This window comes from Antechinus flavipes, chromosome 2 (assembly GCF_016432865.1).
Source record: "Antechinus flavipes isolate AdamAnt ecotype Samford, QLD, Australia chromosome 2, AdamAnt_v2, whole genome shotgun sequence".
Taxonomy (NCBI): domain Eukaryota; kingdom Metazoa; phylum Chordata; class Mammalia; order Dasyuromorphia; family Dasyuridae; genus Antechinus; species Antechinus flavipes.
The window spans coordinates 41450000-41468210 of record NC_067399.1 but is presented as its reverse complement, the minus strand read 5'-3'; the positions used below and the strand labels follow the sequence as shown (position 1 = coordinate 41468210).

The 18211-nt window shown below is 39.3% G+C and overlaps 1 protein-coding gene across 2 annotated transcripts in view; it reads right to left on the bottom strand.

Annotated features, from left to right (window-relative positions):
* LOC127547655 (hydrocephalus-inducing protein homolog) overlaps window positions 1-18211 on the bottom strand; it is a 78817-nt gene that overhangs the window by 29293 nt on the left and 31313 nt on the right. For both annotated transcript variants that reach the window (XM_051974607.1, XM_051974608.1), the window contains exons 2-3: window positions 5773-5918; window positions 2119-2244 (exon numbers count right to left, since the gene is read on the bottom strand). In XM_051974607.1, coding sequence (XP_051830567.1) covers window positions 2119-2244; window positions 5773-5895 — 249 coding nt within the window. In that variant the 5' untranslated portion in view covers window positions 5896-5918. The remainder of the gene's footprint in view (window positions 1-2118; window positions 2245-5772; window positions 5919-18211) is intronic.

The window sequence follows — 18211 nt, the reverse complement described above, 5'->3', positions numbered from 1 at the left end:
CAGCTCAGAGCATGAGGAGCTCGGAAGGCTCAGCCACAGGTATCTCCCACATCACATGATTGATTCCAAAGTACTTCCAAGACCTTAAGCACATCCTCGTGTTGTTCCTCTGTTCTCTGTGGGCATCTGGGTTAGCGTCTGGGGCCATGCAGAGTTCACCTGAGAATTCACCTGAAGTAACGGTGGACAGATGGGCTTGAGCCCCGCCACAGAGGCCTGTCCATCCCAGGCATCCTATCAGGGGAGCAGCAGAGCCTTTGGGGCACATTCAGGCCTGCACCTTGGGAAGAGTCTTTTGGGGGCTTCAGACAGGTGGGAGAGGGGTGAGAATGGATGCTAAGGACACAGAGCCTGCGATGGTCCAGGTCAGAGTCACACAGGAATCACAGAGAGTGGGGGAGCAGAACATCTGGCTTTTGGCAGGTGGTTGGAAACGGGACTTGAAGGACAGAGAGTGGACAAGAGTGGTTCTAGAGCTGGGAGCCAGGAGGGCTGCCCACAAGAGAAAGAGGCACCTGTGGAGAAAAGACAAGGGTACAGGAAGACAGAAAAGATTTCATTGTGGATATGGGTATTTAAGATAACATTCAAAGAGAGATACCCAGCAATCAATTCCTATTTTAGGCTGGAATTCAAGAAATGAATGCTAGAAATCAGAAATTTTGGAGGGAAATTGAGACCAATAAGGGACAAAATCATACAACAGAACTCAGAATAAATCAGCAGAAAAGATGACATAAAACTTTAATCTGGATAGACAAAAGTATGTGCAGGAACCAGAAAGCAGGAACAGTAGGACCCAGAAAACTCAAGGTGAATTGAGCCAAGGGCAGATCATATGGTTAAAGAGGACTTCAGATGCCCCCAAATCACCCTTCTTGGCAAACAAAGCTGCACGCCCAACATCCCCAATACCAGCCAGCATTTGTATAGCACCTACTATCTGCTAGGCACTTGACCAACATCTCCCTGTGAGATGGGAGCTGCTATGAGTCCCTGTTCTTCCAGGGAGGATGCTGGGGCTGACACATGATGTGGCTTGCTGGAGCCTTGCAGACCCCAGGGCTGGCACTCTAGCCACCCCGCTGCCTCACTCCCAGGATGGGTGATACCACTGGGAGCAATCACAGATTTGAATTCAACGGCATTCTGAAAACCTTCCGACTAGAGACTCTGCAGTCCCTGCCCATAATGCATTTCTGTGTCAGCCACATTCCCCAAGTCCATTATGGATATAATGTCCAAGCTCTTTTCATCCAAGGGACCTTAGCTGTCATCAGGTTTAATCCTGACTTCTCCAATTTCAGGCTGGGGGAGAGTAGACAGGGACAGGGGAAGGCAGAGCATACTCCACATCCCTCCAGATCCAGTGCAGAGTTATGAGATGAGAGATTGCATGTGCACACTGTTTTAGGGTCCTCTGACGAAAGGTGCTCTATATGAGCACAAATGTGAGCAATATTCTCACGAGAGCAAAGACAAATTATTCAAAGCACAACATTTCATTCCACAGATATTTGAATTTCTGCCACACACATAACTGTGTAAATGCCAGGTTTCACTCATAGAGATTGAAAGCTGGCTTTTTCTATGATTGATGGCAACACAATTTTATTGGGGTTTGGAAAAGCATTAAAAATCACTATTTTTGAGCGCTCCAAACCTTTGGTTTGGCCATGGAAACCAGACTGAGAGAAAGGAACAAATACTTCTTTTCTCTTGGTCTTGAGAAATCACCCTTTTCTCAGATATGCTCTACTTCATTGAGCATGACTATTCTAGTATTCCACCTGACTCCTGAAACTGCAAATAAATAACAATGTCATTTAGAGTCCAGACACCTCCATGACACCAAAGGGCTTTCTGAGAAGGATAAAAAGTGCATTTGAAAGGAAATTAGGTGAGGCAGTGGATGGGACACTGGCCCTGGACTCAGGAGGACAGGAGTTCAAATTTAGCCTAGCCTGGGTGACCCTGAGCGCGTCCTCCAAAAAAACTACATTTAAATCAAGGGGTTAAGTTTTCCTCTCAAGATATTTTGTTATTTTAAAGTAGAAATTAAAAAACAAGATAGGAAAGAAAGAAAAAGAATGGCATCCTTGAGAAATGGTGAGCTACCTTTTGATGAGTGGTTTCTCCCATATCCAAAAGCTCGGTGATCTGTGGTCGGCACATCACTCGAGTCGAAGAGAGGCGCTCTTCTGTGGAGAGGGACATTTCCTTCAGGAATTCGGAGGGGCTGGGCTGGAATTAAAAATAAGAGGTGCTGAAGGAGTCACCAAGGACCACCCTGAGAAAGGTTTTTCTTGTTCATGTCCACCACGAATCATTTGTCTGCAGCCATCAGGATTGACTTAGGACTCTCCACCACATTCTTCTAATGAAATATTTAAAATAAATTATACAAAAGAGAGTGCTTCTGCACTTAGGAGCTCCTTGCAGGGTAATATGAAGTGGCATGTGTGATCTTTTTCTTTTATTTTCCCTCTTAAAATTTAATTGTGATTATGAAGGGAAAGCACATGCTCAGGACTCCCCTCTGCTTCTAACCTCAGCAGCTGCCCCATAAAGAACTGCAAAAAGGCTTTAAAAAGGCATGAGAAAAGCGAATAGCACCCAAAAGGAAGGGCTAAGTTTATTTTGTTATTCAAGTATGTGTGTGATTTTTTAAAGTTCTCCCTAAAAGTTTAGATATTATCTGATCACCCATGAAAAGGCATTGGTCCAAGGCCCCTTCTCTAATGTACACTTAACATAACATTTACATTAAATTAACTAAATAAGCAGCAATATTCTCCACCACTGAGACTGGCTTCCATTGCACAATATGTCGTGCATACAAACTTATTTTCATGTTTCCCCCCCTTTAGAATAGGAGTTCCTTCAGGGTGGGAAATATTTTCACCTTTCTTTGTACCCCCAGGGCCTACTCACACAAAATAATAATAAACATTTGCTGACCAACTAAAAACAATAAAAAACAGAGTCCATCATTAGAATGAAAATAACCAAATTAACACAGCTTCTCTCAGACAGAAACAATGAAAAATCCATGCTTATAATCACTATTTGTTTTGTAATTATTATTTCTGGGGTGCTCATATATCTAAGATAAGCATGGGGTTGTCTACAGTAGAAACTGCAACTAAAAGAGGGGAGAGTGAAGATGGGGCTGCAAGACAGTCTTTATTGAGTTTCATCTTTCCATCTTCAGAGCTTAGGATTTTGTGAAATGCACAGAGTCCTGGGCCTAGAGCCAGGCAGACTCTCCTCCCCGAGTTCAATCCTGACCTCAGACAGGTACTAGCTGTGTAGTCACTTCACCCTGCTGCCCCAGTTGGAGAAGGAAATGGCAAATCCCATCGGTATCTCTGCCAAGAAAATCCCAAATGGGGTAGAAGAGTCAGACAGGATCGAATGACAACAATGTTTACACAGAGAAGTTCTTCATAAAGAACTGCAAAAGGCCTAGAAAAGTCATGAGAAAAGTGAATAGCATCAAGGAGGAAGGACTTAGTTTACTGAATGGAAGAGAATAAAACCTGAAACTGCTCAGGTGTGGAATCACTGAGTCCCTGAGCTGTCAGTTTTCCAGTGCAGACTCTACCAAAAGGATGACTCCTTTCTATAATATCCCAACAAGTGGTCATCCAACCTCTACTTGGAGACCTGTTGTACATGAGGAATGTCCAAGGCAGCCCAACCCATTTCTGGACAATGTTAATTACTAGGAAACTTTTCTTTGTTAACCCCAAATCCCCCTTGCTGTAACTTTAACCACTGGTCTTAATTCTGACCTCTGGGGACAAACTGGACAAATCAGAACTCTGGCCTTGGATCCTTTGGTCCACTCTTTCCACTGTTATTGAGTATTGATTGGTTTAGCCTAAGCTTGCCTCCATGATCATTTATTACCTCTGCTGCCTTCTGAAAGAACTCCTTTGATAAGGGGATAGATAATCCTGCCTTTCCCACCCCAAAATGACTCATGGTTCATGGATGGATATGTTCCTATGTCCAGCCGGTTTTGCTAATTGTTCCACAGAGACCCTTTAGGCTTTTAGCCTACTGGAAAAGAGCATTGGAATAGACAGTAGTAGATGAGAAGTTTCTTGAGGGCAAGGACTATGTTGAACTATCATTGTTGAAGAGCAGACCCCAAAAGTCTGAAAGTCCTTAAAGGAGAAAACCTCCTTAGACTCTACCTCAGTGAGGGGACTCCACCCCAAGCACAAACAGTTTCATCTTTGTTATCTGGGTGGGGTCGGCTCAGCCCTGAAATCCATTGAATACAATTCCAATTCTAGTCCTAGTTGAAACCCAGTGAGGAGCCAACCTGGGACTCTACCCCTGAGTCCCTGTTAGTTTGTAGCCAAAGCCCCCTATTATAAAAGAGCCAGACTAAAACCTTCTCTTTGCAGAGGTTCTAAACATGCCAGCCCTACGCTTGGCATGCCAAGGGTGTCTGCCCACTGAAATACTGTTTCCAGTGCCCTCTTCTCTTTACCCTCACCTATTTCCTTAACCAGAACCTTACTTCCAATCCCCATAATAAACCTCTTTTATCAATCTAGGTTTTCGGGTCTGTAAATTCCTTTACAGAGGATGTTGTACCACTAGAAGGGAATTCCCCAAAACTTCTTACCCTTGCGCAGCCACTAGACCTTATTTAACTCTCTGACCACCAGAAACCCCAATTTCATTTGGGCACTCCAAACCTAAATCTCATCATTATGTCCTATTGTCAGACACAGAGTGAGCATTAATAATATTTGTTGAATGCATTTCCATAATTGCTAAAAGTAAGACGAATTATCTGACAGACTTTGTTTTTTTTTTTTAACGTTGAAAAGTACATTATTTATCTGATCTATTTTGCTTTGAGCTAAAATCAATGTCTTCCCCAAGAGTTTATTTCCCTTCAAAATTTCATGTTAGTGCCTGAATCTACCATAAGTGCACTGGGATATCTTTCCATTATAGCTGTTTTTAAACAGACTTTTCTTTTTTTCTTTTTTTAAAAGCTTTTTATTTCCAAAATATATGCATAGACAGTTTTCAATACTGATTCCTGCAAAACCCCAGGACAGGCTTTTCGATGTTAGATTGGAATCTGGGTTAATATAACTTCAAGAGAAAGAACCCATTTTTTTTAGCATCTCTTGGGGGGTATTAAGTTCAGGGGTTATTTTGAGGTGACACCATTAAGAAGAAGACCAGATAAAGCTGGTTCTTCTTTTTTCTTAATTTTATTAGAATATACCACAAAACAAGCAAAAAATAAAATGATCCATGCTCCCTGAACCATAGTTTTTTTTAAATATTAGGTTCATTTTTAGAAATCAAAAAAGAGGCATGCATTTTCCAGAGTTTGTGCTCTCTTGTGAATTGTAAGTTCTCCTGAAAATCAAAATGTTTCCTATTATCTTATTATTATACATCCCAAATAACCGGCCACTCAATGTGACTTAAAGAGTTAACAAACCCCAACTTTTTGTATATTTTCATTTCAGCTGATAAATTGGGATGTTCCAAACTTCTTTATAGTCTTCTTTACTCTTAGGATTTCAGGAACTTCTGAGGGCTTAAGATATTCATATACTTTTCCAAAATCACTTCTTTTCCCCAACCAGCTGCTATGTTATTGAATATTAATTGGTGAACTAATTCTTAATTTACTACTCTGAGAAAGCTAAAGAGCAACAAAAACATCTCAGATGATTCTCTTGGAAATCTACATTCCATGTGATCCCAAGAGTGAATAGACTTTACCATTTTGTTGGCTTCCTCTTCTGAGACCAGCTTTGGTGCCAGAATCCTGCTGCCTTGGAATCCTTTGAGCATTCGGACCAACTTTGTTTGACCTGTGTGTGTTTGAAGCTTGCCACTTGCCATTTTGATTTATTTTCTTGGCTTATCTAGGGGAAGAATACAGATTACTTTGAAAACATGCAGTCAGCTCTTGACTACCAACAGGATGATTATTCATATTTCATCTTGTTAAAATATAGGAGAACAAATTCCTAAATCAAATAGAAATTATCTAAAATTTTGCCCCTCTCCATTAGCATGGATACACAGTTGATCATGGGGGTAGGAAAAGATATTCAAAGGATTAAAAATTAGGAAGAATATAGAGAAATGAGATTTCTTGAGAGGAAAGAGAAAATAAAGGAACTAGAATATTCTGATTTTTGACTTTTGGTTGATAGTCACCTGAACAGAGGCAGACCACCTAACTCCCTCGTAACTACTACAGTAAAACTCTGAAGTTCACACCAGACTGTGTGATAGGGAAATCCAATGAGAAATTAAAGTAAATTACTCCACCCCAGAACTGCACGAGGCCAGCCAGAAGCCTGAGGACAATAAGGAGAATACTAGCAGCACACATCAGGGCATTGCAGCACTCAAATTGGGACACCCCAGGCAAAGGGCTCTCAACCTCCCAATAGTCTGTAATGAGGCATCAAAGAAGGTCCCAAAGATCCACTATTCTGAATCTCAGAGAGTGAGGGAGACCTAACCAGGGGAAATGGAGGTGGGTGAAGGAACCCAGGTGACTTAGAGAAAAACCAACAAGAGGTGATCATCCAACTCAAAAGTCCATTAGGGAAAGGAGGCCGGTCCTGCCACAAAACCCCAATTTAATAATTAAAACAAGAAATATGAATAAATCAAAGAAAATATCAACTAGTGTAAAAATACTGGTAGATCTAGCAATGCCTCCAAAGAAGAGATTAACTCTATAACAGTTAAAAACAAAAAGACACTCATAGGAAAAGGGGGGGAAATAGTCTTTCCACAAAAACGACCTAAATATCTAGAGGAAAAAATTAATTAAATGATAAATAATGAAATAAAATCTTTAAAAAAAAAGAATTGAAGGATAAATAGTTTAGAATAGAAAGTGATAAATCTTATTCAAGTAATAAATTCCCTAAAAACAGAATTGGCCAAACAAAAAACATGACTCCATGAGAAATGAAGAAATATATTAGAACAAAATCAGAAGATTGAAAAATAGAAGACAATGTAAAATATATGTTATCATAAATAAGTGATATAAAAAAGGTCAATTTAAGACAACCTAAGAATCACAGAACTCTCGAAAAGATAATAATACACACAGACACACATGCGCGCACACACACATATACTTAGGTATATGTAAAAAATGTAAAAATACATACATTTTACATATAAGTCTGGACATCATATTTTAAGAAATCATAAATGCCAACTAGGTGGCAAAGTAGACACAGCACCAGCCCTGAAGTCGGGAAGACATGACTTCAAATCTGGTCTCAGACATTTAACACTTCCTAGCTGTGTGATCCTGGGCGATCGCCTCAAGAAATGAATGAAAGAAAGAAAGAGAGAGAGAGAGAGAAAGAAATAAAGAGAAAAAAGAAAGGAAGAGAGAGAAAGAAAGAGAAAAAAGAAAGGAAGAGAAAGAGAGAGAGAGAAAGAAAGAAAGAAAGAAAGAGAAAAAAGAAAGGAGAAAGAAAAAGAGAGAGAGGAAGAAACAGAGAAAGAGAGAGAGAAAGGGAGGGAGGGAGGGAGGGAGGGAGAGAGAGAGAGAGAGAGAGAGAGAGAGAGAGAGAGAAAGAGAGAAAGAAAGAGAAAAAGAGAGAAAGAAATGATAAATGAAAGCTGCTTAGTTCTATTATAACCACTGGGTAAAATTAAGACAGAAAGAATCCACCAACCTCCTCCTTGTTCCTGGGAACAAGGAATTACCAGGAATATCATACTCAAAATCCAGAACTATGACAAAAAAATACTTCAAGCATCCAAAAAGAAGTAGTTCTTAAAGCAAGGCACCAAAGTCAGCATCACACAAGTCCTAGCAGTTTGTATTAATAATAGGAGGAGATCTTGAAACACAAAATATAGATTTAACAATCAAAAAGCTTGGTATATACTTTTATATGAGGGAGCAAAGATAGGAAAAAATCTTTAATGCACTCCTGATGATTTTCAGGCAGACTTTAAAGCACTTCTGATAAAGAAAAAAATCTAGAAACTTTGAAATACAATCACAAGGATTAAAAATAATCTAAAAAGTTAAATTTATTTGAGTAATTAGAAGAAACTAATAATCTAATGGGGATAAGAACAACAAATCTCCCTTCAAACCTTAATGTCTTCAAGCATATTGGGGTCCCAATTAATAAATGGTCAAATTAAATGAATAGAAAGTTTTCAGAGGAAGAAATCAAAAGAATCAATCAAGCAATGAAAAACCCCACTCTCAATCACTAATAATGAGGGAAATATAAATTAAAACATTTCTGAAATACCACCTAACATTCATTACATTAAGATGACAAAAGTAGAAAATGATCAATGCTGAGGAGGATATAGAAAAATAGACAACCTAATATACTGATGCAGCTATGAACTAGTCCCACCATTCTGGAAAGCCACTTGGAACTAAACTCAAATGGCAACTAAACTGGGCAAACACTTTGATCCAGCTATATTAGCTACTAGGGATATACCCAAAGGAGATCAAATAAGAGGAAAAGGACTAAAAGGTACAAAAGTATTGGTGGCAGTTCTTTATGTGGTGGCAAAGAATTAGAAACTGAGGGAATGCCCATCAGGTGGGGAATAGCTGAACAAACTATGCTATATGAATGGAACACTGTTGTGCTATAAGAAATGAGGAAAAGGATGGTTTCAGAAAAACCTGGGGGAAAAAAGAACTAATGTAAAAGAGTATGAGCAGACCTGGCAGAGAAATATAAACAGTAAGAGCAACACTATAAAAAAATAACCAACTTTGAAAGATTTAGTAACTCTGATCACCACAATGACCCACCATAATTCCAAAGGTTTTATGATGAAACATACTATCTATTCTGATAATAAAGTGATGGATTCAGATTGCAGACTGAAGAGTATTTTTTTCCTTTTTTTTTTTTTTTTGGGGGGGGGGACATGACTAATACAGATATTTATTTATTTGTACTGGGTTTTGTTTTCCTTGTCCTTCTCCACAGGGTAGGAAGGGAGAGAGATTTTGGAACTGAAAAAAAAGAGAATAAAAAAGTCTCTGGAGCTTTAAATAAATAATTAAATTAAATTTTAAAAATTATAAATAGTATAAATAATAAATAATAAAATTAAATTTTAAAAATTTATGGAGGGAGCTAATAAGAAAAACCAAGATTTTAAAGGTGGATTGTCTCTTTTCTGAGAGTTTTAAGGAGACATAAAAGGAGAACAGAAGGAATACTATATATAGCAACAAAGAGAAGGTTTTTGCTTTTTCTCATAATTGGGTTACACAAGAAGAAAAATATTCAATCATGGAGAAAGGGATAGAGAGTGCGTGAATTAGATAAATCTCACTCTTATGCAAAATGAACAAAGAAGATTTGAAAACACACAAAGAATTTACTATCAGAATACATCAAGTTAAACAGAAAATAAAGTATACTGTATGTTTGGAGAAGAGGGAAGATAATACCAGGAAGGGTTAACTATAAGCAAATTGAACTTCCTAAAGTGGGAGTAAAAGAAGGGAAGGAGATGAAAAACAAACTTCCAGAACCTTAGATTGCCTCTTGGTCAATTGGGTAAATGATTAAATAATTGGTGTTACATGCATGTAATAGAATATCATTGTGTACCTATTAAGTAACAAAAGAGAGGATTTCAGAGAATTCTGACTAATATGAGCTGATGCAAAGTAAAGTGAGCAGAACAATGTACACAAGGACAGCAACAATGTAAAACAAACTGAAACACTTGAGAACTCACTAATGCAATCAACTATGTCTCGAAAGATCAGGGATATAACGATAAATGTTTAACTACTGCCTCTCCAGGTGGATGGGGGCCAGGATGTAATAACATACTTTTAAGTGCATTCATATTTTCCCCATTGTTTTCTTAAGTCTAGACAATCAACAGAATAAGTCAAATAAAATCCTAATTTGTATCATTTGCTGATTTTCAAGTTTGGCCATCGATGACCATGTAAAGTGAGTGAGAATGACAAACTGGGGATGACATCATGATTGCAAAGTCAGGTGACTAGAAGGTACCCTTAGCAGCGATGGGAAAGAGGGATAGATTTGGGGCGAAAGATGATGTTTTAGACATGTTGATTTTAAGGCACCTAGAGGACAGCCTATATCTAACAGTAAATAGTAACAACAAAATGTCTACTAGGTCATTGGAAGTGTGTAACTAGAACTCAGCAGAGGAAACAGGACTGGACCCCTATAGCTGAGAGTTCTCTACATAGAGATGATCATTAGACCCATGGAAGCCGATCAAAGGCTGTAGAAAGAAGAATGTCCACGACAGAGCCTTGGGGGACACATACAGTTGTTGGGCTGTGGATGATCTGGAAAAGGTGACTACAATTGCCCACCAGCAGTGAGCATTCCCAGGGCTTAATCTAACCAGCAGTCCATGGTTGGCCAATCTGTCATGTTCATAGTGCTGCAGTCACAAGGTCAGAAACACGGTTGTGGAAGGACTGCTTTCCTATGATTTTTTTTCAGGTACTTACCATCTCCTAGAAAGTGGAGGGATGCCAAACCTAGGATCACACTATCTGTGAGTAATTCTCTGCTTTTAAAAAAATCCTTCCTTAATTGAATCTCTGAAAGCTGATGAATTTCCACCAGACCCTTTCTAAATTAACCAAGCTTGAAGAAAAATGTAATTTTTCACATGCTGAAGAAATTGCTCAGGTGCTTTTTATACTCTGATAAGGCTTCCCCCCTCCCAAAGAAGTGGATTAAATTTTGCAATTTTAAAAGGTAACTAGGATAAAATTTCCTGACAACATGTATATCTTTTTTAGACAAAAATTGCAGCAGTTAATTGTTAATAATGGCAATGACTTTACAAATATTAAGGAAAGAAAAGAAGTGGCAATTAGAAACTCTATTTGGGAAAAAAATGAAATCAGAAAGAACCATACAATTCACTAAAAGTCATCTAAGTGGTGTCTACGCCTCATCCTCTCATCTGTCTGGATTACAATTTTCCTCATGGACCCAGGAATTGTGTTTGTGATGATCCCCATTTTCCTTTCCTAGGAGCCTGGGACATAGCCAGAAGGTAAGAGTCACTCCAGAGGGCCCAGAAGGAGCCTTCTGTGTGTGATGAGGTCCATGGGTCTGGACTTTTCTATGTTCTCTGAGGTGAGCAGGAAGCAGAGAGGATGGCAGGAGCTGCATTGAGACATCTTGCCTATCATGGTAGAGGCCAGCAATGAGCTTTGGGAGTCAGGTTCCGAGCCATTGGCAGCAGGGGCTTCTGCCTTCTTCTGGGCTGGTCAGGAATAGAACCCAGAAGTGTGAGACGAGTCTGGTGGCTAAGAGGAAATGGTAGCTTTGGAAAATCTGTAGTGGTTACTGAGTCCAGACAAAGTAAGGCATCTCCCGTACTACTCTCCTTGCTTTCACTCGCCTAATTCAAAATCTAGAACATTGTCCAGAATCTAGACCCTGTCCAGAGGCCACTTCTTCCCTTCTCCTTAGCTCTCTCCCCACTTAGCCTTTTCTACAGGCTTTAGGGAGCCTAGAGTCCCTTGACACCCTTGAAAGACAAACTTGAAGGACAAATTGGAGAAGGTTCCTGGGAAGAGATTGGGACAGATGCTGCCCAATTAGTGAAGGCTTAACAATTTTCCTGACATTTTTACTATATTTAATAAACTAGGTGTCTTATGAGTGTGCAAAATATTGAAAAAGACAGTTCAGATCAAGAGTAGGTGCATGGCCATAGATTTTTCTCTAATTTTCTAATACATTGAAGATATTTCATCATCTCCCATGACTAGATTATTAACCAACCAGGAGGGGTTTTAACTCTCCACACCTTCTCCAGTACCTAGGACCACATATTTTGTTGGGCTCCCCCCCAAAAGAGAAATGATTTGGCTTGAAACTTGAGAATACTTTCGATCCCCCTGTGAACAAAACAAACATGACACTCCCTCAATAAATAATTAATTAAGTGACATCCTGCCTTCCCAAAGGCTTAGAGAAGTCAGCACACAAGTCAATGCAGACTGCTCCTGCTATTGGACAGAAGCAAGTGGCAGGAGCACCCAATATGTACAAATGCAGCCTATCACTCTGTTGCTGTCAAGCAAATCACCAAATTGTTCACGCTTGGAGAGGTACCATAGAGCTCTCTAGACTAACCCCTTCACCTTAGCATAAAGCTTCCTCATATCTAAGATGAAGGCATTGGTCAGATCACTCCTTAAGACTGAAACTAGTTAGCAATAGTGCCAGGCCTCCTGACCTGCAACTTTCCTTTCAAATATTCAGAGAATTTTTGGGTCAAATTTTTAAAAAAAGAAATTCCCCCATTTTACTAAGGAAATAGGATTCATCATTTATCGAGTCACTTTTTACAAAAACATTTCCTGCATGGAGCCAGGCAACCTAAACCCTGACAGCTGCATCCAGAGGAACCCTTTTCCCACTTGAGAGGACCAAAATTGAAATTATTCATTGGAATGCTATTCTTTCCATTTAACAACCGCAAGTGAACTTAGGAAGCATGGACAAGTTCAGCAGGAGTAGCAACTTTAAAGGATGTCTGAAAACTGGAGGAAATGGATGCAGGTTCTTTGCTGTGGACTCACATGATGCACCATACTAGAGAGAGTGCCACACTTCCAATCAGGAAGAAGCAGGTCACTCATTTAACCTCTCACTGCCTCAGTTTCCTCATTTGTAAATAATAGCCCCTGCTCCACAGAATATAGTGAGAAATTTATACATATAAACATAACATCCTGTATTTACAATATGCTTTAAAGCTGACAAAGTGCTCTGTGTATATTATCTCATTTTATTCTCAAAACATCTATTAAAGGTAGGTGCTGTTATTATCTTTGTTTTACAGATAAATCAACTGAGATACTGACAGTTTAAAATTGACTTTGCAGGATCACAGAGCTAAGTCTTCCTCCTGACCTAGAGCTCTCTATTCACTGCTCAATCTGCCTCTCTCTATAGGAAAAGCGTTTTGCAATATGCTCTAAAAATGCTAGCTAGAAAAACACAGGACACCAGATTGCTAGAAAAAGGGCTTCCATTCAGGGGCTGATGGTCTCTCAAAAGGATGCTTTTCTTCTATAGGCGAGTCATAACCTACTGTTTAGCATGGACATTTTCAAAGTTTTATCACTTAAGTCAGTTCAGGGAGTGAATCAAACTGTCACTTGCAAATTAAATAGCACAAAAAAATTCTTGGCAGTTGGCCCTCCTCCTCCTCTCCTTTCCCTCATTCATTATTGTCATTGTTCAGTTGGTTTTCAGTCACGTCTAACTTTTCATGGCTCCATTTGGAATTTTCTTGGTAAAAATGCTTTGCCCTTTCTTTCTCCCACTCATTTTATACTTAAGGAAACTGAGGCAAACTGGGTTACATGATTTGCCCAGGGTCACACAGTTAGTATCTGAGACTGGATTTGAAATTCAGGTCTTCCAAATTCTAGGCTGCTCCAGGCTGATTATTTCTGATGAAGGATTCCAAAATTCATCATTCCTTAAAGCATGTTAAGTGTCTTGCCTCTGTGCATGTGGACAAGCTATGAGTTTTCTATCCTCAACATTTTTCTTCAAATTACTAACTAAGCAGATTCATTAACCAGGAGAACAATCACCGCTGTCCACATCCCCCAATAAACAAATTTACAGTATGAAATGAGTGATGTTTTTTGTTTTTTTTTTTTACGAAAACAGTCATGTTTAAATGATACTTTTTAAAATTAGAATCTACATAACGGGACGCTGTCAATTCAGCTTTGATTTCATGACTTTTGGAATCTAGCCTGAGGCCATGTGATGGGGAGAGAGTCACCCTAACAAGATACTTTAGAAGACCAAGCTCAAGCAACAAGTGAGGTGAGCTTGATTGTAAAAGTGAGGAGACATGATGTTTCCCTGCTCACCACCAGGCTGCCTCCATTTCTGTTCTCTTGAACCCTAAAAGCAGCATGTTCAGCTGCACAATGAGCTTTCCCTCCAGTTTCGCCAACTGCCACTGACACTTTGGGGTCACGTGCCTGTGTTATTTCAGGGTGGCTTCTTGCCCGTTGTGGGTGGGATTTCCTGATGTGTATTATTAAGTTATATGAATGTATCCAGATGTGGTGGGGTTGTGTACATGTCACATTAATCACTATAATGACAAAAATAATCATACCCTCATCTCCTTTCTCTGTGACTCTTTTCACTTTTCTTCCTTCATCTGGCATGACTAAATCATATACTTCCCTGAATTCTCTTTTCTTCTCACTTACTTGAGTTACTAAAAAGCCAACAAAAACTTGACACTTTTGCTAAATGGGCTAAATCTCCAAGCAAGTAAAAATCTTTTATCCTTCCAAGTAATTTCTAAGTATACAATCTGGAGAGACATCATTACTATCTGCGGTATTCTGTATTTACACCAGGATTTTATTACTCCTCAAAGGGCCTAGCACAGTGCTAGACAATTTTTCAATAAGTACCATAGCTCTTAAATAATTGATATTCACTCTTTCAAAAAAAATGGATTTTGATTTTGAATTTGGGTTTGTTGGGTTATTTTGTTTTTATTTGGGGGCTTTTTCTTGAGGAAATACAAGAATTTTTTCTCAATATTTCCTTCTGGAAGGCTGTTCTTACCAGCAGTTATACTGCCTTTTGGTTCAATCCCATTTGTGAATATAAATGGAAAGTTATTTATCCATCATGTATATTTCTCAAATTCCTGCCCTGACCATAGCAGTCCACCATAGAGAAGAAAGCCTTCTTTACCACCAAAAACCTAATTACTGTTATATTTGAGGGAGAAGGGGAAATCATGCAAGTATTCCTATAAATACTAGACTAGAACTTTTCAAGGCATTATAGAATTACAGTTTTGATTTTCTTGATGAAATTTTAAGACTTGGAGCTCTAACAGACCTTAGAAGTCATTTAGTCTTGCTCCCTTATTCAATACCTTATGACATGAATCTCAGAGAGGCTAAGAGACTTGACTACGAGGTAGGATTCAGACTCAGAATTTTGTGACTTCAAATCCAGTGGTCTTCCCACTCAGCTGTGCTGCCTTTTACTTCCCCTCTCCCACAGCACTGCTTTCTTCCCAATCTGCAATTTCCCTCTACTGTGGCCCTCTCTTTCTGTTCCTAGTTCTGATCACTCTGGGCTGATCAATTCCTTCCTGGGACAATAAACAAGTTTTGAAGGGCCCATCCTGAAAAGTCATAGATTTGCCCATCTCTAAGACAGTAAGACATGAAAAGAATTATTTTATTTGATTCTGTCATAAGAAAGTAAAGCCTTATCATAGATTAAGTCTAATCTTGGCTAGGATGGTAAAAAACCAATGGGCATCCATCCAAAAGTCAAATAAAACAAGGAACCTCAAAAATGGAAGGAAATACGTGTGTATGCAGACATGCATATGTATTATAGCCATTTAAATCACATTAAATTAAATGTGAGGGTGGGAGTCCATCCCCCCCAACTAAACACAGAAGGCCCATACTTCTCAATTGAATCAAAAGTGTAAATTGGGTAAATGAAATCAATGGATAAAAAAAATCATTGGATCACAAAAGAAAGGGTTTGTGATTGGTTAAAAAGGATCAGTCCCAATCAGGGGGATGATGGAGAACACAGAAAGCCAGTTCTAAAACTCTTGGTTCAGCAAAAACGCACTTAGGATGAAGTTCTGGTACTTCAAGGTTCAGAAAAGCTTTGAAGAATACCCATGAGCCTGTACCAAAGGGCAAAGGAGCCAAAAGCAGAGTTACCCTCATACCCCCACTGACCGGGCACTGACCTTGTGAACTTTGCAATGGTCAGAAAAGCTGGTCCCTCCCGGTGTCCATAATAATGTCCACTAGAGACAGCAATGTCCCTGAGCAGCAGTGGCCCAGGTCAGTGTCAGGAGCTTAGAGAAGCCCCCTCAGACAAAGCAGAAATTGCAAAGAAAGGCACCAAGGGGAATTTTGTGGGGCTCCATGTGGGCAGAAGACTTCCAGTAATTAGAAAGTTTGATTTTGACTACATCTCCTCTCTAAGTCTGTACCCACTCTTCCCAAGAAGTATGCATGTATAAGCAGAGAGTGTGCTGGGGGAGTGGGGGAGCTCTTGTGCCAACTGTCCTTACATTAATACCTTCCTAAAAGAGATTTAAGTCTAGATGGCTAATAATACAGAGAATGAAGACTCATCAATACATTTGAGAAACATCAGCCCCTGAGGCTAATCACAGCACCCTGAAAGGCTGCCCTTTGGGGAGCCAGCTTGCCAATGGGAATGGGAGCTGGGAACATGAACCCAGGGTGGATGCTATATATATGGTAATTTGCACTCCAATTTGTGAAAGGAAATAATATTCTTAGAAGAAAATAAACTCAGCATATCCAAATAACACAAGACATTAGGAAAGCCAAAATATATGGCTTCTCTCACTCATCAGTCACAACGACATGATCATCAGCAGCACAGAAAATCTGCATCGTTTCCAAATCATGGTTGTGTGCTGGTCTTGGCTACAGGCTGGGGGTAAGCAGCTGGGTGGCACAATGAATAGAGTGCCAGCCCGGGAGTCATGAAGACCTGAGTTCAAATTCAGCCTCAGAAGGTTACTACTATGTGACTCTGGCAAGTCACTTAAACCATCTTGCCTCAGTTTCCTCATCTGTAAAATGAAATGAAGAAGGAAAGGGCAAACCACTCTAGTGTCTTTGCCAAGAAAACCCCAAATGGGGTCACTAAGAGTCAAACCCAACTGAATGATTACCACATACGTTGTATGTGCTGTGACTTTGTATAATCTTATTCCAATTAATTCATTTCTATCTTCTCACCCTTCATATACTATAAATGCCATCTCCTTCATAAAATCTCTCTCTAGCTAAAAGTGACCCTGCCTCTATGTCACACTTGTGCCTTAGATGTCTCTCCATTCTTCCACATTCTGCCAACTGTTCCATTTATTTATGTATGAGTCTTATCCTCCTCACTAGACTGAAAAGGATAGAGTGGAGACTTCCACTGACACTTCTGTGTGTCTCCCACAGAGCCATAGCTATGGAGCCACTCAATAACTATTTGCTGAATGAATGAGCAATGCACATAAATGCAACTTGATTGACAAGTGACACCTTCTGCTTTTTAGTTCAGGGCAGTAAGATTTCATGCTAATATTATGTTTTAGGAAGATAAACTATAAAATACTTTAGGAATCTTACAAGTATAAAGAAAAAAGTTTTTAATTTTAAAAAAAAGTGTTGAAAGGAAGCCTGACTCTAAAAGTTTTCCATGGGTCACTGAGAATTTAGTTATAACACTATTTTTAATAGCTTTTTATTTACAAGATATATGCATGGGTAATTTTTCAGCACTGACAGTTGCAAAACCTTTTGTTCCAACCTTTCCCCTCCTTCCCCCAACCCCCTCCCTGACATGGCAAGTTGACCAATACATGTTAAATATGTTAAAGTATAAATTAAATACAATATATGTATACATGTCCAAACAGTTATTTTGTTGTACAAAAAGAATCGGACTCTGAAATAGTGTACAATTAGCCTGTGAAGGAAATCAAAAATGCAGGCAGACAAAAATAGAGGGATTGCGAATTCAATGTAAAGGTTCATAGTCATCTCCCAGAGTTCTTTCACTAAGTGATGCTGGTTCAGTTCATTACTGCTCTATTGGAACTGATTTAGTTCATCTCATTGCTGGAGAGGGCCACGTCCATCAGAATCGATCATCATATAGTATTGTTGTTGAAGTGTATAATGACCTCCTGGTCCTGCTCCTTTCACTCAGCTGATCAGTTCATGTAAGTCTCTCCAGGCCTTTCTGAAATCCTCCTGCTGGTCATTTCTTACAGAACAATAATATTCCATAACATTCATATACCACAATTTATTCAGCCATTCTCCAATTGATGGGCATCTACTCAGTTTCCAGTTTCTGGCCACTACAAAAAGGGCTGCCACAAACATTCATGCACATACGGGTCTCTTTCCCTTCTTTAGAATCTCTTTGGGATATAAGCCCAGTAGTAACACTGCTGGATCAAAGTGTATGCACAGTTTGATAATATAACACTTTTTAGAAGTGTAAAATTGTACTACAAATGTATTTACTATTGGTTAACTGGAAAATGTTTAGGACTTGCTATCTAGCTTCTTGAGTTATTTCTAGGT